Raw genomic sequence first — 26,881 nt, 5'->3', positions numbered from 1 at the left:
CTTTATTAAAATGGTGAATTATGTTTGTTTTAGTCTGTTTTGTGTTGCTATAACAGAAATACCTGAGACTGGGTAATTTATAAGGAAAAGAGGTTTATTTGGCTTAAAATTCTGGGACAGCTGCATCTGGCATGGGCCTCAGACTGCTTCTACTCATGGCGGAAAGTGGCAAGCAGCCGGAAGGTACAAGCAGATCACATAGCGAGAGGAAGCAAGAGAGAGGAACCAAGAGAGAAAAAGCAAGAGAGAGAGAGAAGGTGCCCAGTGTCTTTTTAAGCAATGAGCTCTCGTGGGAACTAACAGAACAAGAACTCACTCATTAATCCCCCCTCCCCCAGTGTCGGGTCCGCCGCTGGCCAACCCGAACAGCCCTAGCCTCGTTCCTTTTGGTGGGTGAGCGAATGGCCCGGGATTCCTCTTTCCCTCCTGTCCCCTTTGGAAGGAGACTGGGGAAGAGAGCCATCAAGAGAGGTGAGCACAACCGCTGGCCCCAAACCAGCCCTGTTAAAGGACACTCAGACACAGCGGGGGTTCTATCGAAGCAGTTCCATTTATTATCACACAAGCACTTGCTTTTAAAGGCAAATGGGGAAGGGAGGTTTTTACATCCTCCAATCAGCTTAAAGGTTACAAGAGCATGCATCCCGTCTCAATGCGTAGCTATTGCAATCACGCAGTGTTCACAAGCGCGGAAGCGCGTATTTGGCCAATAAGGGCTAAGGCAAGGTTCCTGCAGACACCCCCACCCTACTTCCTCCCGGCACCCTCTTAGGCTACCATGTTAATGGCTCCACTTGTAATGTCACTTAAGGTGGCGTTAGTTTTTAAGGCCCGACACCCCAGGGAGAGCATTAATCCACTCATGAGGGATCCGCCCCCATGACTCAATCAGTTTCCAACACTGCCACATTGGAGATCAAATTTCCACATGAGTTTTGGAGGGGACAACACATCCAAACTCAATCAATGTTAATTGATTCTTGAATGTTAAACCAAACTTGTATTCTTGAGATAAACTGTACTTCATCATGGTGTATTATCCATTTTTAATATATTACTGATTCTATTTCAAAATATTTTGTTGAGGACTCTTTTATCCACAATCTGATAAATGTCATCTATAAAAATATCTAAACTTAATATTATATTCAATGGTGAAAGACTTTTTTCCCCTTCATAATTGGGAACAAGTCAAGGATGCTTACTCTGAGCATTTTTGTCAGCCTAAAATTAGATGGACTAGCCAAAGAATAGAAAGGCATAAAATTGGAAAGAAAGAAAAATTATCTTTATTTCCAGAAGATATGGTTGTATAGTGAAAAATGAAACAAAAAAGATACTAGAACTAATTAGTGGATTTAGCAAGATCACAAGATAACAGATCAGTGTATATAATTAAGTGTTTTCTTATATATTAGTGAAGAACAACTGGAAATTGAAATTTAAATATTATTCATTTTGGTTTCATTAATTTTCTCTGTTCTTCATACCTTTGTTATTTTATTGGTTTCTGCGCTTGGTTTTATTAATTTTTTTCTTCTACTTACTTTGGGCTTAATTTACTTTGTTTTTGGCTCTTTAAGTTGAGAGCTTGAATCATTAATTTTAGACCTTTCTTCTTTTCTATTAATCGCCCCCATGCACAGCTTTGCCTACATCCCACAAATATGGATTGTGTTTGCATTTTTATTCAGTTCATAGTATTTTTAAATTCCCCTTCTGATTTCATCTCCCCATACCCACGCTCCTCGGTCTCTGTTAAACACCATTCCACTCTCTGCTTTAATGTGTTCTATTATTTTAGATTCCACATATAAGTTAGAAAATGTGGCTTTTGTCTTTCTGTGCCTGGTTTATTTCACTTAGCATAATGTCCTCCAAGTACATCTGCATTGTTGCAAATGATATGATTTCCTTCTTTTTTTTAAGGCTGAATATACACACATACATATACGTTATCCATTATAACACATTTTTATCTATTCATCTGTTTATGGACACTTAGGTTGATTCTATAACTTGGCTTATTGTGAATAATGCTGCAATAAATATGGTAGTGCACATACCTCTTTGACAAAGTGATTTTAAATCCTCTGGATATATACCCAGATGTGGGATTGCTCGATCTATATTTGGTAATTCTATTTTTAGTTTTTTGAGGAGCCTTCATACCGCTTTCCATAATGGCTGTAGTAATTTATGTTCCCACCAACAGTGTACTAATTATTGTTCCCTTTTTTCCACACCTTTGCCAACAGTCATCTTTCATCTTTTTGATGATAGCCATTCTGATAGGTGTGAGGTTTTATCTCATTGTGGTTTTAATTTTTATCTCACCAACGATTAGTGATGTTGAGCAGTTTTTCATGTATCTATTGACCATATGTATTTCTTCTTTTAAGAAAGGTCTATTCAGGTTTTTTCCCCCATTTTTTATTCAGGTTATTCGTTATTGAGTTGTTTATATTCCTTACATTTGAGGGTGCTTCAAAAAGTTTGTGAAAAAGTATAATTAAAAGATAATATTAATCTTTCCATAAACTTTTTGAAATGCCCTTATATGTTGGATACTAACCCTTTATCATATGTATGGTTTGCAAATATTTTCTCCCATTTCAGAGGTTGCCTCTTCACTCTCTTGTTTCCTTTGCTGCACAGAAGCTTTTTCGTTTGCTGAAATCCCATTTGTCTAGTTTTTTTTTTTTGTGGCCTGAGCTTTTGAGCAAATTTAAAAAATCATTATCCACACCAATATCCTTTAGTTTATCTCCCATATTTTCTTCTAGTAATTTTACAGGCTCAGGTCTTATGTTTAAGTATTTAATCCATTTTTAGGTGATTTTTATATATGGTATGAGATAAAAGTTCAGTTTCATTCTTTTATATATGGATATCCACTTTTCCCAACACCATTTATTGAAGGGACTGTTCTTTTCCCACTGTGTATTCTTGGCATCTTTGTGGAAAATCAATTGACCATACATGCATGGGTTCATTTCTGGGTGCTCTTTTCTGTTCCATTGTTCAATGAGTCTTTTTATGCTGGTACCATTGTGTTTTAATCACTATCACTTTGTAGTATAGTTTGAAATCCGATAGTGTGACACCTCCAAGTTTTGTTCTTTTTACTAATGATTATCTTTGCTATTTGGGGCTTTTTTATGGTTTTATATTAATTTCAGGGCTCTTTTCTCTATTTTTATAAAAGGTGACATTGTAATTTTGAAAGCAATTACATTAAATCTGTAGATTGCTTAGCATAGTATGGACATTTTAACAACATTAATTTTTCCAATCTGTGAACATGGGCTATCTTTCCATTTATTTTTGTCTTCTTCAGTTTCTTTCATTAACATTTTATAGATTTTAGTGTACAGATCTTTCATCTCCTTGGTAAATTTTTTCCTCAGTTTGTTTGTTTGGTTTTTGTAGCTACTATAATGGCATTGTTCTCTTGATATCTGTTTTGGAAAGTTCATTGTTAGTGTATAGAAACACTACTGACTTTTGTGTGTTGATTTTGTATCCTGCAATTTTACTGTATTTGTTTATTCAAACAGTTTTTTGGTGGAATCTTTATGGTTTTCTATATGTAAGATTATGTTGTCAGCAAACAGGGACAATTTCACTTCTTCTTTTCCAATTTGGAAGCCATTTATTTCTTTCTCTTGCCTAATTGCCCTGGCGAGGATCTCCCATACTATATTGAATAGAAGTGACTCAAGAGGCATCCTTATCTTGTTCCTAACTGTAGAGGAAAAGCTGTCAGCTTTTCACTGTTGAGTATAATGTTAGCTGTCAGCTTGTCATACATGATTTTATGGTGTTGAAAAACATTCCTTCTATACCTAATCTCTTGAGAGTTTTTTTCATGAAAGGATGTTGAATTTTATCAAATGCTTTTTCTGCAGCTAATGAGATCATATTGTTTTTGTCCTTCATTCCATTAACATCCTTGCATACCTGTGATAAGTCCCACTTGATCATGGCGAATGATTCATTTGATGTGCTTTTGAACTCGGTTAGCTATTATTTTCTTGAGAATTTTCCATCTATTTTTATCAAGGATATTGGTCTGTAATTTTATTGTTATCTCCTTGTTTGGTCTATCAGGGTAATGCTAGCCTCATAGAAAGAGTTTGGAAGTATTTTCTTTTCTTTGATTTTTGGGAAGAGTTTGAGAAGGACTGCTGTTCTTCTTAAATGTTTGGTAGAATTTGGCAGTGAAGCCATCAGGCTCTGAGCTTTTATTTCATGGGAGATTTTTTATTACCGATTCACTCTTTGGTTGCTACTGGTCTCTTCAGATTCTCTCTCTCTTCATTATTCAATCTTGGTAGGTTTTATTCGTCTAAGAATTTATCCATTTTTTTCTAGGTTATCAAATTTGTTGACATATAATTGTTTTTAGTAATTTCTTATGGTCTTTTGTATTTCTGTGATATCAATTGTAATTTCTCCCCTTTGATTTCTGATTTTATTTGAGTCTTCTCTCTTTTACTTGCTCATTCTAGCTAATGGTTTGTTAATTTGATTTGTCTACTTAGAAAACCAGCTCTTGGTTTTTGTTTTTGTTTTTGATTTTCTATTTTCTTTTCTAGTCTCTTATTTATTTCTGCTCTGATTTTGTTATTTCCTTTCTTCTGCTAACTTTGGATTTAGTTAGTTCTTCTTTCTTAAGTTTCATGAGGTATAACATTGGGCTGTTTATTTGAGATCTTGTTTGACATAAGTTTTTATTGGTATAAATTTCCCTTTTAGAACTGTTTTTGTTGTGTTCCATAAGTATTGGTATGTTGTATTTCCATTATCATTTGTCTCAAGATAATTTTTTTATTTCCCTTTTGATTTCTTCTTGGCCCATTGGTTGTTAGGACCATGTTGTTTAATTTCCTCTTATTTGTGGATTTTCCAAGATTTCTCCTGTTATTGATTTGTAGTTTCATACCATTGTGGTCAGAAAGGACAGTTGATATGATTTCAGTCCTCTTAAATTTATTCAGGCTTATTTTGTGGCCTAACATACGATCTATCCTGAAGAATTTTACCTCTGTACTTGAGAAGAATGTGTATCCTAATGCTCTTTAATGAAGTGTTCTGTATATGTCTGTTAGGCACATTTGGTCTAAAGTGTAACTCAATTCCAATGTTTTCTTCTTAATTTTCTATCAGGATGATCTGTCCATTGTCAAAAGTGGGGTACCTTGCTATTATCATAGTGTAATCTGTCTTTCCCTTTATATCCTTTAATATTTGCTTTATATATTTAGGAATGTAAATCTTGAGTGCATATGTACTTAAAATTTGTTATATCTTCTTGATGAAATGACCCTTTTATCATTATGTAATGACCCTCGTCTCTTTTTATGATTTTTGACTTAAAGTCTTTTTTCTCTGATATGAATATAGCTAGCCCTGTTCTCTTTTGGTTTCCATTTGCATGGAGTACCACTTTTCATCCCTTTATTTTTAGTCTGTGAGTCCTTAAAGGTGAGGTGAGTTTCTTCTATGTAGCATATAGTTAGGTCTTCTTCTTTCATTCATATATTTGGCCATTCTGTATCTTTTTGTTGGAGAATTTAATCCATTTACATTTAAAGTAATTATTGATAGGTTAGGACATACAACTGCCATTTTGTATTTTGTTTTGCTTCTTTATTGTTTCTTCCTCTCTTGCTCTCTTTCTTTGTGGCTTGATGGCTTCCAGCAGGGTTATGCTTTGAATCTTTTCTATTTATGTTTTGTCTATCTACTATAGATTTTTCTTCTATAGTTATCATGAGACTTGCATAAAACTTACAACATGCTATTTCAAGTTGATACAAACTGAATTTTGATTGCATAGAACAACACTACACTTTTACTTCCCATTTTATGTTTTCAATGTTAAAATTTGCATCATTTTGTATCCCTGACAATTAATTTCACTATAGTTGTTTTAATAGGTTTGTCTATTAATTATTGTACTTGAGGTAAAATTGTGTTACACACAATGTCAGTCCAAAGTATTTTGAATATGACTCTGTATTACTTATGCCATTGAGTTTTATGCTTTCAAATGTTTTATGTTATTAATTAGTGGCTTTTTTTTTTTTTTCCTTTTTGTCTTTTTTCGTGACCGGCAACGGATCGCAACCCTCAGTGTCGTGCCCATACCGGACCGGGACCGGCAACGGGATTGCAACCCTCAGTGTTGCGCCTGCACCTCGCTCAGCCAGTGAGCGGCCGGTCTGTATGTGGGATCCGAACCCTCAGCGGGAGCGCCGCCACACTCCCAAGCAGCGCACTGTAGCAGTGTGCCACCAGGCCGGCCCTAATTAGTGGCTTTTTTTTTTTTTTTTTTTTAAAGATGACCGGTAAGGGGATCTTAACCCTTGACTTGGTGTTGTCAGCACCACGCTCAGCCAGTGAGCAAACCGGCCATCCCTATATGGGATCCGAACCCGGGGCCTTGGTGTTATCAGCACCACACTCTCCTGAGTGAGCCACGGGCCGGCCCATTAGTGGCTTTTTTGATATGCATAAAGAACTCCTTTGTTGGGCGTCTCCAGCGGCCGCACGGGACCCCAACAGGTTTTTCCGTTCCCTAGAGGGTTGCGGCCAAAGGGATTGCCCTTTTCTCCCCCCACAGGATGCGGGGCTAAAAGAGATTACAAGAGATGGGTGAGCATGCCACTGCTCTCCCAGATAGGGAACAAACACATACACACACAGTGGGGTTTCTGTCAGGCAGTTCCATTTATTGTAACACAAAAGATCATATTTATATGCTTAGCAGGCGCGGATTTCCAAGCTTAGGCCAATCCTTGAAAAGGTCAAATGCGCACGTGCCTTGCCTCTCTATGCTTAGCCCTCCCCCTTAACTTCCCTTGGGCGCCACCTTTTATCCATTTAGGCCATCTGTTGTAAAAAGGGCATGGTCCCATACTCCTTTTAGTAATTCTTGTACAGCAGGCCTAGGGATGGTGAACTCCATTCACTTTTGTTTCTCTGGGAAAGTTTTTATTTCTCCCTCATGTCTAAAGGACAGCTTATCTGGGTAAAGTATTCTTGGTTGGCAGTTCAGCACTTTGAATATATCATCCCATTTCCTGTTTGGCAGAGTTTCTGCTGATAAATCTGCTTTAATATGATACATTTTTTATCTCTTGCTAGTTTCAGAATTTTTTTTTTGTCTTTGATTTTTGATACTTTATTTTGTGCCATGGTGAACTCCTCTTTGGACTGAATTTGATTGAGCACCTCTGTGCTTTCTGTCTTTGAATGTTGGTATCTTTCTCCAGATTTTGCAGGTTTTCAGTGCTTTCTGGCTTCTTTTTTCTCCCTTTACCTGCTGGAACTCCTTTTAAAAAAATAGTAGGTTCCTTGATGGTGTCCCCTCATCCCCACAGACATTATTTATTCTTTATTGTTTTTTTTTCTGTTTGTTTCTCTGATGGATAATTTCAAATGTTCTGTCTTTCAACTCTTTTTTCCCCAGATTCTTCTGTCTGATTGAACACACTGTTGAAGCTTTCTCTTGCACTTTTCAATTTAGTTATTGGGTTCTTTTAATTTTTTTTAATTTTAAAATGGCAGCTGGCTGGTAACAGGGATCAAACCCTGGATCTTGGTGTTTTCAACACCATGCTCATGCTTACTGAACTAATTGGCCAGCACTGTTTTCTTTACCTCTAAGATATCTGTTTATTTTTTGTTTGTTGTTTCTGTTTCTTACAAACTTATCATTTTGTTTATGTATTTTTTTCCAAATTTCATTTGTTTATATTTATATATTTTTGTTGTTCACTGAACTTGTCTAAGAGGATTATTTTGAATTCTTTGTATGTCATTTCATAGACCTTCATTTCTTTACATTCCATTGTTGGAGTTTTGTTAGATTCTTTTGAAGGTATCATGATTTCCGGATTTGTAATATTTATGTTCTTTGTTAGCTGTCTACACATTTGAGGAAACAGTATGTCTTCTGCCTTTTATAAGTGTTTTTTGGCAGGAATAGATCTTCACTATTGAGTCTAGCATGTGATTCTGGATGGGCCGGGTTGTAATGACTCCAGGCAGGTAGAGCTTGCTTTCAGGTTCTGTATATAGCTTGAGCTGGTACCTTTACTCTGATTTCCGGGGGTGGGTGGCTGCTGGCTGAGCTGCAGTGTAAGGTGAGACCACTGGCTGAGGTCTACAATCATGCAGAGCTGCTGGTTGGGAACTGCAGTTGACTCTGAACTTACTGGGCCCCAGGGTATATTCTCTGGCCAGAAAGTACCACAAAATTTGAGATCTGCAATTTCACAAGTTGTAGGCTGAGCCCCCAGATAAGTTGGACTCACTACTCGGGATGGGTCAGCTGCTATGCTCAGTAGCAATGCACAATTGAGGTTTGCCTCCATGTCTAGGTGTGGCTTTGGGATGGGCTTTGAGTCTGCACAGAGCACTGTTTAAATTCTTGGGTATGGCAGAACTAGCCCCTGCACTTTGCTGAAATGCATTGTGGTGGGTGTCTGCTTCCCTGTTCAGGGTCTTGAGATGGGCTACGAAGCCTCGCTGAGTGCTTTTTAAACTTCTGAGTGCAGGAAAACTAGGCCCTGCTCATTGCTGAAGGTGCACCATGGTTGTTGTTTCCCTTCCTGGGTGGGGTCTTGGCATAGGTTCTGAAGTGGGCCTGAAGGCTGGACATTTAGGAATTCAAACCAGGTATAACTTTCCAACACTTTTGGGAACACCCATCTCAGTTTTGCAGTTGGGCTCTGTTATTGGCTGGTACCTCTTATCAGGTACCACCAATGGTAGGTACGTTGAACTACAACCACTATCTAGTTATTGTGAGCACTAGTTGCTGTGAACTTCACCTCTTTGCTTTGTTTCTACCTGACCCCATGTGGTCTAGTTGTATAGTTACCCCCTGGGTTCCCCTTGAGGTGAGGCCAGAGTGGGCTTTGCTGAAAATGTCTTGGAATTTTAGAGAAGATGGAAGTCTGCTTCTGGCTCTTTTTGCCAACTTTAAAAACTGTGAGCCCTGTTGAATCTTCTTTGTGAGGTACTGTGACAACTTGGGTGAGGGTGAGGAGAGGTATGGTCAAAGTGAGACCATTTCTTACCCTTTCTTTCATTTTACATTCAGTTCTGCACTTCACACAGGTGACTTAGTCTAAAATTTTTAAAGAGCTATCTTTTTAGAGGAGGGTTGAGAACTGGTTCCTTTTTTTGTGGTCTAGAATGATTTCCTTGGAGGTATGTTGATTTCCATGATAGCTGCATCCATAGACTTCCTTCAGTTTTTCTTTTGGCTCATTGCTGTGACTTTTCTTTAGGGAGTACTTTAATGCTCTTGGTTCGTAAAAGACATTTTCATATCAAGAAGTAGATAAGTGGAAAGAGTTATACAATTTCTTAAACATCTACTCTAAACAACTTTTTAAAAAAATATTTATTTTTGGGGCCGGCCCGGTGGTGCACTGCTACAGTGCGCCGCTTGGGAGTGCGGTGGCGCTCCTGCCGAGGGTTCGGATCCCACATACAGACAGGTTCCCGCTCACTGGCTGAATGAGGTGCGAGCGCAGCACTGAGGGTTGCGATCCCGTTGCCGGTCCCAGTCCGGTACGGGCGCGACACTGAGGGTTGCGATCCGTTGCCGGACACAAAAAAAGAGACAAAAAAATATATATATTTATTTTTGCTGTTCAGATCAGGATAATTAGTATATTTATCATTACTCAGTTTAACTGATTTTTGTGGCCCTTGAATATTTCCTCCTTTTCCTCCCTCCTTCTCCACCTTTCAGACTCAATTCTGTTCTGTTCTCTTAAAAACTTCAACATATTACTGTGATTGTTATTTTCTCCTTTTCTTCTTTTTTTATTAGCTCCCAGTTATAAGTGAGATCATGCAGTATTTGCCTTTCTGTGCCTGGCTTATTTCACTTACTATAATTTTCTCTAAGATCATCCATGTTGCTGCAAATGGCAGTATTTTATTCTTTTTTATGGCAGAGTATTATTCCAGTGTTTAAATGTACTACATTTTTCTTTATCCACTCATCCAATGATGGGCATTTAGGTTCATTTCCACTCTTGGCTATTGTTAATAGTGCTGCAGTAAACATGGGAGTACAGGTGTCCCTTTGACATGATGATTTCCATTCCTTTTGATATATACCGAACAGTGGGATTGCTGGGTCATCTGGCAGTTCTATTTATAGTTATATGAGGAAACCCCATACCATTTTACATAATGGCTGCACCATTTTACACTCCCACCAGCAGTGTAGGAGGGTTCCCATTCTTCTGCATCTTTACCATTATTTGTTATTCTGTCTTTTTGATGGTACCAGACTAACTGGAGTGAGATAATACATCATTGTGGTTTTAATTTGCATTTCCTGGATGTTTAGTGATGTTGAGCATTTTTTTATGTGTCTATTGGCCATCCATATATCGTCCTTTGAGAAATGTCTGTTCAGCTCCTTTGCCCATTTTTTAAATCAGATTACTTTTTTTACTTTTAAGTTGTTTGAGTTCCTTGTATATTTTGCATGTTAATCCTTTGTCAAATTTTGCAAATATTTTCTCCCACTCTGTGGTTGTCTTTTCACTCTGTTAACTGTTTCTTTTGCTGTGCAGAAGCTTTTTAGTTTGATATAATCCCATTTGTTTATTTTTCCTTTTGTTGCCTGTGCTTTTATGGTCATATTCATAAAGTCTATACCCAGTCCTCCCTCCTGAAGTGTTTCCCCTCTGCTTTCTTTTGGAGCTTTATAGTTTCAGGATGTATATTTAATTCTTTAATCTCTTTTGTGTTTATTTTGGTATGTGGTGAGAGGTACAGGTCCAGTTTCATTCTTCTGTATATGATGTCCAATTTTTCCAGCACCATTTATTGAAGAGGCAGTCTTTTCCCCAGTGTATGTTCTTGGTGCCTTTGTCGAAGATGAGTTTGCTGTAGATATATGGGCTGATATTTGTATTCTCTATTTTCTTCCATTGGTCCATGTGTCTGTTTTTATGCAAGAACCATGCTGTTTTGGTTACTGTAGCTTTGTAGTATAATTAGAAGTCAGGTAGTGTTATATCTCTGTCTTTCTTTTTTGCTCAGGATTGTTCTGGCTATTTTGGGCCTTTTTTTTTGTTCTATATGAATGTTAGGATTGTTTTTTCCATTTTGGTGAAGAATGTCATTGATATTTTGATGGGGATTGCACTGAATTTGTACTTAACTTTGGGTAGTATAGACATTTTCACAATGTTAATTCTTACAATCTAAGAGCATGGGATATCTTTCTATCTTCTAGTGTCCTCTATAATTTCTTTCAACAGTGATTTGTACTTCTTATCATAGAGATCTTTCAAATCCTTGGTTAACTTTATTCTTAGGTTTTTTTTTTTTTTTTTTGGTGAGTACTGTAAATGGGCTAGGTTTCTTGATTTCTTTTTCTGCTAGTTCATTGTTAGAGTAAAAAAATGCTACTGATTTTTGCCTGTTGATTTTGTATCCTGTAACTTTGTTAAAATTGTTTACCAACTCGTAGTTTTTTTGTAGTCTTTAGGCTTCTGTGTATATAGGATTATCATCTGCATACAGGAACAGTGTGACTTCACGTTTTCCAAACTGGATACCCTTTATTTCTTTCTCTTCCATTATTGCTGTGGTTAGTACTTCCAATACTATGTTAAAGAGGAGTGGCAACTTGTCTTGTTCTGTTCCTAAGGGAAAAGCTTTCAACTTTTCCCTGGCAGTCGGTTTGTTGTATATGGCTTTTATTGTCTTGAGATACTTTTCTTCTGTATGTAATTTGCTGAGAGTCTTTATCATGAAGGGATGTTGAAAGTTGCCAAATGCTTTTTCAGCATCTGTTGAGATAATCTTATGGTTTTTGTCTTTGATTTTGTTGATGTGGTGAATCACATTTATTGACTTGCCTATGTTAAAACATCCTTGCATCCCTGGGATGAATCCCAGTTGATCGTGGTGTATAATTTTTGGATGCGTTGCTGTATCCTGTGCTTTTGGGTGTTTTTTAAAAAAATTTTTATTGAGTCATAATTGATTGTACATATTTGGGGGGTTCAATATTGACATATGTTGATCAAATCAATGTTACTAGTGTATATATTGTTACAAATCATACTTATTCTTTATGTCCCTTGTCCAATCCCTCCCTACCCCCTCTTCCTCCCCCCTTCCCCATCTAACCGTAGATTTCTTCTCTCCTTCTGAAAGAGTAATGGTTATTCTGTTGATTTGTTGCTTAGACGATCTGTCCATTGTGGAGAGGTGTGTTCAGATCCCCAATATTATCGTAGAGCAAGTGCTTTTTCTGTCACCTTGGAATGGGCTTTGTGGAGAGAGACATCCTCTTCTTTTCTTTGGTCTCTGTTGGTGACTCTCCTTGTGTCAATGCACTCCAGTGGCTGGCAGACCATTTGCATGGTGTTTGTGGCGTCTAGCTATTGCAGCAGCCATGGTTACTGTGGTGGCTGTGATAGGCCACCCACATGGAGGTGATGTTTTTGGCATGCTCCTTGGTGCTGGCATTGTGCCTGGTTGTGGGAGGGTGGTCCAGTCCTCAGCTCCATATCTCGGGTCCCCAGGCGGGGCTCTGAGGCACTGGCAAGGTGCCTGGTTGTGGGAGGGGGTCCAGTCCCTGACTCCATGCCTCTGGACCCCAGGTGGGCCCTGAAGGACTGGCAGAGTGCCTGGGCTGGAACTAATTTCTTGTCCTTTCTTACTTCCTGTGGGGACCAGTACTTGAGCTCTGTGGTTGAGCTAAATTGCGGCTTTGCTGCTGATTCCCTAGGGAAGGCTTTTTGTGCAGCTCAGATTTTAATGGTTGACTTTATATGTACTTCCAGTTCTCCAGAGACCCGGTGCACCTGAGTTGTGTAGAAACTCTGATCTGGCCCTGAGTCTTTTCATCAAACTGCAAGCCCATGCAATTCAGTATTCCTGACCAGTCTCCTCTGAGTGTTCCTTTGCTGATTGGGGTGCTGGTCAGCTGTCCTTGCTGTGCCCCAGTATTCCCTCAATGAGCCCATCTCCCCCACCACCTGCGCTGCAAACACTTCTCGTGGGATGGGCCATGTGCCGGTCCCTTGCAATGACTCACCGGCCTCTGAGTGGCCCTTTTTTTTTTTTCAGTTGTTGTGGCTCCTCACTCCCATGCAGGTCTGTGGGAACCCTATTAGTGGTCTTGCTGTCCCAGGGGCCACCAAGGTCCTCTTCTCCCGCGCCACCTCCAAGCAACTTCATCCAAAGGGCACAGCTGTGGCTTTTGCCGGCTTCTGCTCCATGTGCTCAGTAGTTTCTGACTTAAAGCAGCTGCAGCACAAAATGGTTGGACTGATTTTTTCTTTTTCTCATCGTGGCTTCTCCCACCTTCATGCACTCCGTAGGTCTCTTCTCCTCTTCCCCTGAGCTCTAGCAGCCCCCAGCTTGGCTTTTATTGCTTTTTTATAGTTGTAAATTGGTTGATTTGTGGGAGAGAGTGACACTATGGACTGTCTATTCTGCCATCTTGACTAGAAGCCCCTCTTTTGTTTGTTAATATTTTACTGAGGATTTTTGTATCTACATTCAGCAAAGATATTGGCCTGGAGTTTTTTTGTTGTTTTTCTATTTTTCTCTGGTTTTGGTATCAGGGTGGTGTTTGCCTCTTGGAATGATTTTGGGAAAATGGCCTCTGTTTCAGTTTTCGGGAATAGTTTGAAGAGAATTGTTATTAATTTTTCTTTAAAGGTTTGGTAGAATTCAGCAGGAAAGCCATCTGGTCTTGGACATTTTTTTGTTGGGAGACTGCTAATTACAGCTTCAATCTCTTTGCTTGTTATTGTTCTGTTCAGGTTTTATGTATCTACTTGGTTCAGTCTTGGCAGATAGTATGTGTCCAGAAATTTGTCCATTTCCTCCAGGTTTTCGAATTTGTTGGTGTACAGTTGTTTATAATAGTCTGTAATGAGTCTTTGCGTTTCTGTGATATCAGTTGTAATGTCTCCTTTCTCATTTCTAATTTTTGTTATTTGTGTCTCTCTTCTTTTTCTAGTTAGCCTAGCTAATAATGGCTTGTCTGTTTTGTTTATCTTCTCAAAAAGCCAACTTTTTGTTTCATTGATCTTTTGTATTGTTTTTTGGGTTTCTGTTTCATTTAGTTCTGCTCTGATCCTTATTATTTCTTTCTGTCTACTAACTTTGGGGTGGGATTGTTATTGTTTTTCTAGTTCTTAGAGGTTTAGCATTAGATTGTTTATTTGAGATCTTTCTGTTCTTCTGATGTAAGCATTTATTGTGATATACTTCCCTCATAGTACTGCTTTTGCAGTATCCCACAGGTTTTGGTATGATGTATCATTGTTTTCATTAGTTTCATGAAATTTTTTGATTTCGTGATTTCTTCTTGGACCCATATATCATTCAGGAGAATGTTATTTAATTTTCATGTATTCATGTAGTTTCCAGAGTTTTGTTTGTTATTTATTTCTAGTTTTAATTCATTATGGTCTGAAAAAATATATGAAATAATTTCAATTTTTAAAAATTTGTTTCAACTTATTTTGTGACCTAATATGTGGTCTATCCTGGAGAATGTTCCATGTGCTGATGAGAAGAATGTTTATTCTGTAGTTGTTCGATGAAATATTCTGTAGATGTCTGCCAAGTCCAATTGGTGTGAAGTGCATTTTAGGTCTTGTATTTCTCTATTGACTTTTTGCATAGATGATCTGTCCAATGTTGAAAGAGGTTTGTTCAGGTAGCCAACTAGTATGGTATTTAGGTCCATCTCTTATTTTAGGTCTAATGGTGTTTGCTTTATATATCTGGCTGCTCCAATGTTAGGTGCATATGTATTTATGATTATTATGTCTTTTTGCTGGACGGTCCCTTTATCATTATATAGTGGTCTTCTTTGTCTCTTTTTATGGTTTTTGGTATAAAGTCTATTTTATCCAATACAAGAATAGCTACTTTTGATGGTATTTGGTTTTTATTTGCATGGTATATCTTTTTCTATCCTTTCACTCTTAGTCTGTGTGTGTCATTACAGGTGAGGTTCTTTCCTGAAGACAGCATGTTGTTGGGTCTCTCTCTTTAATTCCAGTCAGTCGCTCTGTGTCTTTTGAGCAGGGAATTTAATCCTTTTACATTGTGTTATTATTGAAAGGTATTGTTTTACTCCTAGCATTTTACTGTTTTTTGTTTTGATGTTTTAAATATCTTTTATTCCTTTCTTTCCAATTTGTTATTTGTCTTCCATATTTGTTGGTTTCTTGAAGTGGTTAGATGGAGTTCCTTTGTCTTTTTCATTTGCATTTTTGTTCTACTGGTAGGTTTTGTTCTTTCTTGTGTATCTACTTTTGTGATGCTTGTTTTTCAGATACCAGGTGCTATAATCCCTTGGTGATTTCTTGTAGGGCTGGTTGTGTGGCGGTGTCTTCCTGCAGTTTTTGTTTGTCTGGGAAATCTACTATTTCTCCTTCATTTCTGAAGGACAGCCTTGCTGAGTATAGTATTCTTGGCTGGCAATTTTTGTCGTTTGGTATTTTGAATATATCATCCCATTATCTTTTAGCCTTTAGAGTTTCTGATGAAAAGTCTGCTGTTAGTCTGATAGTGGCTCCCTTATGGGTGACTTGATACTTTTCTCTTGCTGCTTTTAAGGTTCTCTCTTTGTCTTTGATTTGGCAGTTTGACTGTCACATGTCTTGGAGAGGACCTTTTTAGGTTGAATCTATTTGAGCATCTTTGATCCTCCAGGATCTGAAAGACCATATTTCTCCCTATTCCTGGGAATACGTTTTCAATGCCTTTTTCTTTTTCCTCCCCTTTTGGAACACCCATGATTAGGATATTTGTGAGCTTAACATTGTCTGCTATGTCTCATAGGTTTTCTTAATTTTTAAAAATTCTTTGTTTTGGGCCGGCCCGGTGGCGCACTCGGTAGAGTGCGGCGCTTGAGAGTGCGGCGGCACTCCCGCCAAGGGTTCGGATCCCATATAGGGACCGGTCTGCTCACTGGTTGAGCGCGTTGTGGGCGCGACACCGAGGGTTGCGATCCCATTGCCGGTCGTGGTACGGGTGCGACACCGAGGGTTGCAATCCCGTTACTGGTCACGAAAAAAAAAGACAAAAAGGAGAAAAAAAAAATTCTTTGTTTTTTTGTTTGTTTTGTTTTCATTTTTTGTTTTCATTTTTGTTTTCATAACCCTGCCTGGGTTATTTCAAAAAGGCCATCATCAAGATCAGAAATTCTCTCTTCTTGTTCTTGCCTGCTGTTTAAGCTCTCTTGTGTTTTTTATTTTTATTTATTTTTATTTATTTTTTTTTTTTTTTTTTTTCCTTTTTGTCTTTTTTCATGTCTGGCAACGGATCGCAACCCTCAGTGTCGCGCCCGTACCGGACCGGGACTGGCAACGGGATCGCAACCCTCGGTGTTGCACCTGCTCCTTGCTCAGCCAGTGAGCGGGAACCGGTCTGTATGTGGGATCCGAACCCTCGGCGGGAGCGCCACCACGCTCCCAAGCGGCGCACTGTAGCAGTGCGCCACCGGGCCAGCCCCGTTTTTTATTTTTTTGAATGAATCCTTCAGCTCCACAAACTCTGCTACATTCTTTTTTAGGGCATAAATGTGTTTGTACATTTCCTCCTTCAGTTCCTGTATACTTTTCCTCATTTCACTGTGTTGTTTAGCTTTGTCTTCTTGTATCTCATTGAGTTTCCTTAGGATTGTTGCTTAAAATTCCTTTTCAGTCATTTTAAGGACTTTCTGTTCTATAGGATTGATACTTGAGAATTATTATATTCCTTTGGTGTTATATTTTCTTGTTTTTTCATATGTCTAGTATCTCTACATTCATGTTTAGTCATTTGGTAGAGCAGTTGCTTTTTCTAGTACTCTGGAGTGGAGTTTGAGGAGAGGGAGTTCCTCTTGTAGATGTGTTTTATAAATACATTTGAATGGGTTGTTTTAGTTTTGGTTCCAGGTAAACACAATGGTGTAAGTCTCTGTGGCATAATCCTGCTGATGACGCCAATTGTAGAGCTAGGTCTAGAGTCTGAAGCTCACAGACCCCTCGAGCCTGTTCACAAACCCTTCACATGCAGGTGAAGGGGTCCCACGCAGCTGCCTGTTGTACTGGTACCCTCAGTAGTGGCTGAGTCAGGCTCTTGGGAGCAGGGCCCGTTTGCTGGAGTCCCGCATGGCTGTCACGCTGGCGCCCTTGGCAGCCTGAACAACTTATAATTTAAGAAATTATTGATTGCAATTATTATTCATTGTCTTGAATAACCCAAAGGAATTGGTTCCTTTCAGAAAGTTCCACTTTTGATTTAGATAATTTTAATAAATATTCTCAGTTTTTCTAATACTTTTTATATTGTTTACATTTTTATTTAGAGTCTTGAAGGCTGGAAAGGCAAATGTTATTTTACCAAGAAGTTCACCAAGTGGAATAACTCATGTGTTTGCCAGTAATGCAAGAATCAAGGCTGAAGAAGAAAAGGATAACTTTAAGGCTCCATTTTATCCAATTCAGTATCTAGGGGATTTTCTTTTAGAGGTAAGTAAAATAAACATTTTTTAATATTTATTTCATAAAATACCAATATAGAGAAATATATATTAAAGTCATTTTTGAAAATATTGTGATTAGAAATAATTAAAATGACAGTGTTTGTTTGTTTGTTTGTTTGTTTTTAAAAAGATGACCAGTAAGGGGCTCTTAACCCTTGACTTGGTGTTGTCAGCACCGTGCTCTCCCAAGTGAGCTAACTGGCCATCCCTTATATAGGGATCTGAACCCACGGCCTTGGTGTTATCAGCACTGCACTCTCCCAAGTGAGCCACGGGCTGGCCCCTAAAATGACAAATTTTTTAAAGCAATTGCTCTGTTACTTAAATATTCCTTATTAAATATATAATATTAAATACTTCTTACAGATTTGAAAGAATCTTGCTTAAGTTTAAGTTTTGAGTCTCAACTTTTGTTTTCAGTGATTTAGTGAATAATTTTGAGTATTTTTTCAATCAAAGTATAAACAAAATAGCAGTGGTATAAATACTATTATATGAGAATTCGGGGATTGTTTTCCTGTTCTATTCCCCTATCTCCCTCTCTCAACTTGGTGCAAATACCAATTTTCAAGTTGTTTAGAGGAAGGTCAAACCCTAGAAGAAACCCTTCAAGAAATAAGTAAAGGAGAATTTGTAAGAAGAGTTACCCAGGGTGGAAGACAAACCTTAGTATGTCCAAAAACAACCTTGATCTAGGAAAAATCTTCTTCAGTGTTTTCCATCTCAATAGATACCATTACCTTTTGTTTAATACTTTATGTCAGAGACCTGGGAATCACTCTTAGAACTTTCCTTTCCCTTACTCCTCACATCTTGTCAACTACCAGGTCCTATTGATTTTATCTCAGATATCTCTGGAATCAAATCACTTCTCTCCTTCTGTACTAACATCATACTGAGTTCATTGACTTTCTTCTGTGCTCTGGGAATAGACTCCTAATTACTCTTCCTGTACTCTTTCTAATATTTCCTAGTTACTCTTACTTTTCCTTCTACAGTATATTCTAGTTCAGAAAGAGCAGCCAAAATGTTGTTTCTAAAACAATTCTGAAACCCTCCTACTTAAAACTCTTCAATGGCTTCCCATTACCCTTTGAGTAAAGTCCCGAATCTCTAACATGGCTTACAAGTTCCCAGAGGTTTCCCTTCATGTCTACTTTTTCAACTGTATTCTGCTCCACTATTTTCTGTGCTCACTATACTATATCAAAATTGCCCTCTGCCAGTCTCCTTAAACAAGCTATTACTTCCTACCTCAGTGTCTTCTCTTAAGATTTTTCTCTGGGGCCGGCCCGGTGGCGCACTGCTACAGTGCGCCGCTTGGGAGCGCGGCGGCGCTCCCGCCGAGGGTTCGGATCCCACATACAGACCGGCCGCTCACTGGCTGAGCGAGGTGCGGGCGCAACACCGAGGGTTGCGATCCCATTGCCGGTCCCGCTCTGGTACGGGCGCGACACTGAGGGTTGCGATCTGTTGCCGGTCACGAAAAAAGACAAAAAGGAAAAATATAAATAAATAAAAAGATTTTTCTCTGGCTGGAAAGGTCTTCCCCACTACTCCTATGTCTTTCTGCCTTCTGCTCATCATTCAGTTTCCTGTTATAATGTTACCTCTTCAAGGAAGCTTTCCTGTTCCCCTTATAAGGTTAGGTTCACTTATAGAGTGTTCTTATAGCATTATTTTGCTTTATAGTACTCAATACAATTACAGTTAATTAATTGGCTGATTATTTGATTAATGTCTATTTCCCCATCTATACCAAAAACTCCTTGTCATGAGGGATCATGTCTGTCTTTTCCATAATTGTGATCAGCTCACATAGAGCCTGGCACATGAATTCTCATTTAATATTTGTTAGATTAATAGAGAAATTATGAAAGATTTTAAGTCTTCTAAGAGTAGATGTAATATATCATTTTGTAATTACCTTTCCCTAGTGAGTAGCAGCAATGTAGATTAGAAATTTAATGTTAGTTCAAAGAATGGATCTGCTTGGACTACGGCTAATCTCATTGTCTTTGACAATGATTGGTCTAGGAATGTAAATCACTTCTGATCAACAGGACGTGAAGAGTGGTAGTTTAGAATTTATTGGAAGTTTCTTCCTCATTCTGAAAAGAGAGCCATTGGCAGACTGGCGCCTGCCATATGTGAACATAGAAGAATGTAAACTGAATTACTACTAGCAGCCATTCTTTGACCATGAGGAAAATTAGCCTGCCAGCCCTGTAGATAGCAGAGTGTAGAAATAGAATCTGGATTCTTGCTGATACTTGAGTTGCTCAATTAACCAAACCTGAAACCTGTCCTAGCATTTCACCACATTGCCATTCTATGAGATAATACATTTTCATGCTGTTTAAGGTAGAGTTGGTTTCTATTATTTGCTGCCAAAAGCATCCTACCTGACAGACCTCTGAATAGTTTAGATGTAGTATTAACTGTTAACAGATTGAGAGTCATTCTTAACTAGATTGTTAAAGATATTTGAATTGTCTTTTTTCTGTAAAAAGAAATGATTATAAAGTCCAATAATATAATATGTACTATCCACAGTCTTATTTTGCAGTAATCTGATAACATTCAGATTCAGCTGCTGAAATAGTGGAGAGCAGCAATAATATATTGACCAAAAATAGCAGATAATCTCCAATTTATATTTGGTTTTAGAATATATTTTTTTATAAGTTCCAGACATACATTTGGGAGTTCATAACCAGTCCACATAAGTAAGGCATATTGTGATCACTTCTGAGGAGAAATTAGAAAGTTAACTTCATTTTAATGTTTTGCTTTTCTTCTACCACTTTGGCAAAGAGCAATATTACATTTCTCATTAGATGGATTCTGAAGTGTCATCTAAGAAGAGTTGCCATGTAAGATGACTAAGAGTAACAACCATTTAAATAGTTTTGTTTAACCTACTCATACTTATTGGAAAACTTCTGAGTAACAGAATCAGGAATCTATTTAATTCAGCTTTGTAGATGTTTATTGAAGATTATTGCTGTACTAGGCTCTGTGCAATGCACTAGGGATATGAAAATGAGTAAGACAATATATCAGACTTCGAGATACTATTTACTGATGGAGAAAGAATGTGGAAACTATTAATTTCGGTTCAGTGTGAATTATGCATTGATAAAACTATGTGCAATGTACAGGAGTACAGGGGAACAAATGACTAATATATCTCAATTATTTGGCCCAAGGAAAGCGTCACAAAAGGAGAGGATACTTAGGGATAGTTAAAACTTCTTTTGACTACCTGCTTAAGAAAGAAAATAAAATGAACCACAGAAAAATCATGTGCCATATGTGAATGAAAGACTTTTTGAACCAGATCAACTAATTTGTGACCCATATTTATAATTTACTAATTCTGTGGCCATAGGGCACATGCATCCTGTGCCTTAATTTCTTCCTCTGTATGTAGAAGCAAATACTTACATTGCTTTTGTCAGTGTGAGAATCATTACAGCTACTACTCTGAGCTAATATTTATTGAGTGATTACTATGTGCCAGGCACTATGCTAAACATACATAATTTTATTCAAATGTCACGTTCCACTGCGGTATGTATTATAACCTCATTTACAGTTGATGATGTGGAGGTACAATGAGGTTAAATAACTTGCCCAAGATCCCACAGCTGTCCTGTGTTGAGCAAACATTTAAGGCCAAGCATTCAATACATTTTAATGCTTTTTTCCTCAAATCTTCCTCCGCTAGTCACTTTCCTTCTCCTCATTTTGGGTATTGCTAGGTTTTCTTGATATTCATTTAGTCATTTTCTAGGTAGTTGAAAAATGCTTTTAAAAAATACATAATGCTGTAAACAGTATCATAAACTAGTAATTAATCGTAGGATTATGAAATACCATTTAAGAATCAGGATATAAGTACAAGTTAAGAACCAAGTAAAACTCAGAAGACTTGTAGTTCTTTACTTGATTTCTCTGGCTTTTCATCTTCATATGAATTCCATAATCGAGTCTCATGAATTCATTCAAATTGTGTAACAAATACCTTGGCTGAATATTGGAATAAAACCTGGAGACCAGACTATGTCATACCTAGTCCAAGACAGGAAACTAAGTTAAACATCTGAAGCAGAAGCCAAGCCAACTCTCATTGCTACAACTGCTGCCCTGTTCCTGAAATATACTACATGTGGCCTTTCTTTCCTAGTTTGTATGGGGAGATAAAAACCTAATACACTGCCTAGTACATAATTGGCACTAAAGAAATATTTATAAAATAAGGAATAAAAATATTTACAGTTAAAATAATTCCTGTATATTTCGTAAAAGTAGCCAATTGGAGAGAGTATTGGTGGCTTAAAGAATAGTGTAAATTGATAATTTGGTTAGCTATATAGAAAATAGATTATTTTACTTAAAAAATCTTCTAAACATCATAGTTTATCAGATTATGATTTTTAACAGTTAGCTAATATCCTAATTACATCCTAATTTACAGGTCCATATATAGCGTCTGAAATGGATACATAAGTAAATATATTCAGGATTAAGAAATAGTTTTTCTTGCCTAGTTGCTAATGGTAATGGTATGTTCCTTTGTATTCTATGTAATTTGGAGTCTATATGGCATTAATTCATCCTGTATTTTAGACATTCTTGATGACCTGGACCTGTGGATTTATTCTCCTATTGTCAACCATGTGAAATTTAAAGCCAGAAACTGACTCTTTTTCCCACTGCAGGTTGTTCTTAACAGAAATTGTTGTTTGTACATTCAGAGTAATTCTTTCTTTGAGGTTAGGAATAGGAAGGAAGAAAAGTCTTTATTTTTCTTAGTGTTCAGTTTCAGTTTTCTGAGTTGCCAGCGAAGAAATTCAGTCAGCTATTTTCAGGGATTGTTAGGTGGTTGCAGGATTCCAGCCTGCTAAAAGCAGGCTCATATCCATGTAGGAAGCCCAGTACAAGTGAAAAGGAATCAAAAGATCACACCATATTTTGGCTTTTATCATAATTGTTCCCTAGGAGGGCAGTGATTCTCCAGGCTCTTTGGGTAAAGGTAGAGAATCTCTGAACACCCTTTTATAAGTACATTTTAGGAATTGTCTTGAACTCACCTTTATTCCCAGCCCTTTATCTTACTAAACTTCTAGAATTATACTCATATGTATAGGTACATATGTGAGTATTCTTTTTTAAAAATTTTTGGTAGGTGGTTTATGAATGCAGTTTGGATTTCTTGGCAAGAGAAATTTAATTGTTTGAGATAAAGCTAGGAAGGTAATTGTTTGTTGCTATTCAAGTAAAATAAGAGCTGTGAATTCAGCTATTGCTTAGCCTTCTTTTCCTCTCTGAGTGTGGTATACCGTACTGGCAAGTGAGAAGTCTTATCAGTAAACAACTGAAAAATAATCTGAGAAACAATCTATACATAATCTGACAATTTTTAATAAAGATTGTAACTTTAACTTGGACAAGGACTAGATAAAATATTTTGTTCTTGATTATTTATAAAAAGAATTGATTTACAGAGCGGAAAATGTGGTATATCTACACAATGGAATACTACTCAGCTATAAAAACGAATGAAATACTGCCATTTGCAACGATATACCACATTTTCCGGATATACCACATTTTCCGGATATACCACATTTTCCGGATATACCACATTTTCCGGATATACCACATTTTCCGGATATACCACATTTTCCGGATATACCACATTTTCCGGATATACCACATTTTCCGGATATACCACATTTTCCGGATATACCACATTTTCCGGATATACCACATTTTCCGATCAATTCACACACATACATACACACACACACACACACTCTCACACACACACACACAAAACAAACAAACAACAACAACAAAAAACCAAAAAACCGGGGGGTGGGGGAGAGGAAGCTATAACAACCACAATTTTTTTTGAAGTTCTTACAACAAGAAAATGGAGGGGACACACTTGGGTGGGAGAAGGGAGAGGGAGGAGGGAGGGAGGTTTCGGTGATGGGACACAATAATCAACTACATTGTATATTGACAAAATAAAAGTAATAAAAATAAAATAAAATAAATAAAAAGAATTGATTGTTACTAGACCAACAATTAGTGAGATATACAAAAATCACTTTATTATTCAGGACTTTGATGTGATGACTTTTTTCCTTGAAAGATTTTACCGGTATTTAATAACCTTTGATTTAGAAGATTGATTTTACCTACCTGTATGATTCACAAATTAAAGTGTTATGCAATTATAGATAAAGTTGAATACTGTAAAAAGTACAGAATATTGAAGTTACACTTAATTGATTGCCTAAACCATTTTTACATACAGAAAGAAATTCAGAATGAAGATTCCCAAACCAATTCTGTTTGGATTAAACATAATAATCAAGAAAACAAAGATTTCAAGAAAGATATGGAATTTCTTGAAATGAAAGGTGCCTTAAGAGAGACCATGTGTAGAATCCAGGTAAAATTTTATAGGCTAAAAAATGTACATTTCTGGTTGCTCTTACAGAATTCTTTGAAAGGCAATAGATAGTAGAAATAACATGGATTTTGGAATCAGAAAGGTTGTATTCAAACCATGTGTTTATAGTTTATGATTTGAGCATATTAGGAAATTGCCCTATGTCTCTGTTTTAGGACTTGTTTTGAAATAATGCGTATGTGCATATAGAAACACACAGAGTTTCTAATACATACTTTGTTCTCAACACATGGGAATTACTTAAAACTCCTCTGTATGTTTAATGTAACATGTGTCTTATAAAGCATTTTTCTTACCTGTCAGCACTATGTATATTTATAATTCATCATCTAGATTCTAGTATTTAATTGCATATAGAACAAAATTCAATAAAATAACACAAATGAATTTTATTTTGATTAACGTGAAAACCAAAAAAACCCAGGAAAGACTCTGAACTTGGAACAATGAAAAGTACCCTCAAGAAAGCTCTCAGGTACAATTTTTCAAACAGCAGCAACTAAAAAAAGGCATTATTAGTTCTACTCGAAAAGAGCTAATGTTCAGTTATGTTCAGTTTCATATTGTGTTTTATAGAATAGTCTATTTGATTATTTTATAAAATTATCATTAACTTAGTAATTAATTACTATTAGTGTGATCTAAAATATTTTTCCATGTAACTTTAGAAAGAAATTCAAAGTAATTCTGTTTTCACTGTATCTGTCAAATATTTTTTAAAGAATTCTAGGAGGAATTTGGAACTTTTTGGAAAATTGCACAGTTCCTTAAGAACTCATATAGCAAGATTAGCTAAAACTTTCCAAGCTCAAAATACTTTTGTATTTTTTTCTGGCTTTTCCAAAGTATGGTTGATATTTATGTGACTTAAAAGACTACTTTCTATGATTAACTACAGGTGCATGTTTTAATAAGATTTTTGAGTTGATGTGTCTGTTGAAATGTGCATTGTAAACCACAGTATAAATATTTTTGCATACAGAAAGGAATGTAAAATAACGATGGAGTTATTAAAATAAATTTAGTTTTGATGAAACAGAAAAATAAAATACAGGTTTTGTAAATGATATGGAAATTATTAAAATATATCTATATTCATTCTCTTGTGTTGCCTTTAGAAGGAACTTGGTTCCCTTTAGAACTCAAAAGGATGTATATAAAATTCAGGTAGAAATTTCTCTTTTTAAAAAATAAATTTCTTAGTATAATAACAGTATGGTTTGTAATACTCTTTCCTCTGACTTAAGTATAGAGGTAAATTAAATTAAGCATATATGTAAATATACTATAAAACTTTGTGAATTAAAACTTCTATTTTTTTCTGCTTTATTTTAGTATAACTAAAATGTAATATAATTTACAGGGCTCTTTACTGTATTTAATCTCATATGCATGTTTTACAAAACCTACCTTACTGAGTGGATTTTTCTGTTGTGATTTGCAGTGGTTGTGTTGAAGCTATATTTAATTCACAGTCTAACTAAAGTATTTTTACAAACATGCAGAAAGAAATGCAAAATCATGATGAAGATATTAATATTAGTTCTGTTTTGACTGAACATCACAAAAAAGAAAAATTCAGAGACTCCAATAAAGACTTGAAGTTTATTAAAATGGGAAATATCTCAGGAAGGCATACATATGGAAATCAGGTAAAACTTTCCAAATTAAAACTAATGTTTATATTTTACAATTCTTTTCTAAATTTACCACACAGAATGTCATTCATGAAATTTTTCTTAATTATAGGTACAAAAGCGCTTCTAAAAGATTTGTGTACAGTTTTAAAAAGGATATAAATATGAGTGGTTATATGCTCACCAGCTAGGTTAAGAAAAAGAACATTACCAATTTTATAACACCCTGCTGGTTCATTTTCTAACTGCCTTCCCTTTTCTCCCTCTTACCCATAAGTAACCTTTATCTCAGAATTTGTGTTATTTTCTTAGTTTTCATTAATTTCATTAATTTTACCAGCTATGTGTATAACAGGGTACTTCAAAGTTCCATGAACTTTTTGAAGTACCCTCCAGTCTCACAATATATTGTTTAGTTTGGACTGTTAATGAACATTTTTTAGTTGGTGCTATTTATAGACTTTTTTGCTGGTGATACAATGTTTCATGGTTTGACTTTGTTTTCATTGTTTCATTGTATGCCACAATTATATCTTTATTTTACTATTGATAAGCATTTGCATTTATTTTTGGTTTTTGTGTGTTTGATTGATTGGTTGATTTTTGCAATTATAAACAGTGTGAACATTATGACTAGTAGTGCCCATGTTTAGGAATTTCTCCATCTTAGGCTATATTCCTAGGAGTGGAATTGCTGGGTCATAAGGTCTGTGTATGTTCAAGTGTACTAGGTAATGCCTAGCTGTTTCACAAAATGTTTTGCTAATGTGTGCCACTCCAACAGTGGATAAGATTTCCTATTGTATATAACTTATTTTTTTTTTATTGTGGCATTCTTATGTTGTAAGTCACTCCTCTTGAGCTTATTTGGATTTTGTAGCATATGTCATTCATGTTGAGATTTGTTTAATACATGTAGAAGGAAATTAAAAAAGATGAAGATATTCAAAGGAGTTATAATTTGAGAAAAAAACGCAAAAAAGAAAGCAATTGCAAGAAAGACATCAAATATGACAAAATTAAAAGTACCTTGATAGAACACGTATATTATAGAGATCAGGTAAAACTTTGTAAACTAAGCTATAATTTTAATTTGTTCTGGCTCTTCCCTAATATAATCTAGACATATAATCTGATTTTTATGGTTGTTTGCTGTATTAAATATAACCTGCATGTCTTATGAAAAAAATTTTC

General features: G+C 36.5%; 1 protein-coding gene across 2 annotated transcripts in view; it reads left to right on the top strand.

The window, feature by feature from the left end:
- ANKRD32 (ankyrin repeat domain 32) overlaps window positions 1–26,881 on the top strand; it is a 72,094-nt gene that overhangs the window by 15,458 nt on the left and 29,755 nt on the right. Inside the window, exons 5-8 of one of the 2 annotated variants that reach the window (XM_008575758.1) lie at window positions 17,381–17,543; window positions 23,892–24,029; window positions 25,556–25,702; window positions 26,607–26,747. In XM_008575758.1, coding sequence (XP_008573980.1) covers window positions 17,381–17,543; window positions 23,892–24,029; window positions 25,556–25,702; window positions 26,607–26,747 — 589 coding nt within the window. The remainder of the gene's footprint in view (window positions 1–17,380; window positions 17,544–23,891; window positions 24,030–25,555; window positions 25,703–26,606; window positions 26,748–26,881) is intronic. The other variant, XM_008575759.1, reaches the window with a different exon arrangement.

This window comes from Galeopterus variegatus, unplaced genomic scaffold (assembly GCF_000696425.1).
Source record: "Galeopterus variegatus unplaced genomic scaffold, G_variegatus-3.0.2 Scaffold1235, whole genome shotgun sequence".
Lineage (NCBI taxonomy): Eukaryota > Metazoa > Chordata > Mammalia > Dermoptera > Cynocephalidae > Galeopterus > Galeopterus variegatus.
This window is presented reverse-complemented; position numbering and strand designations above follow the sequence as displayed.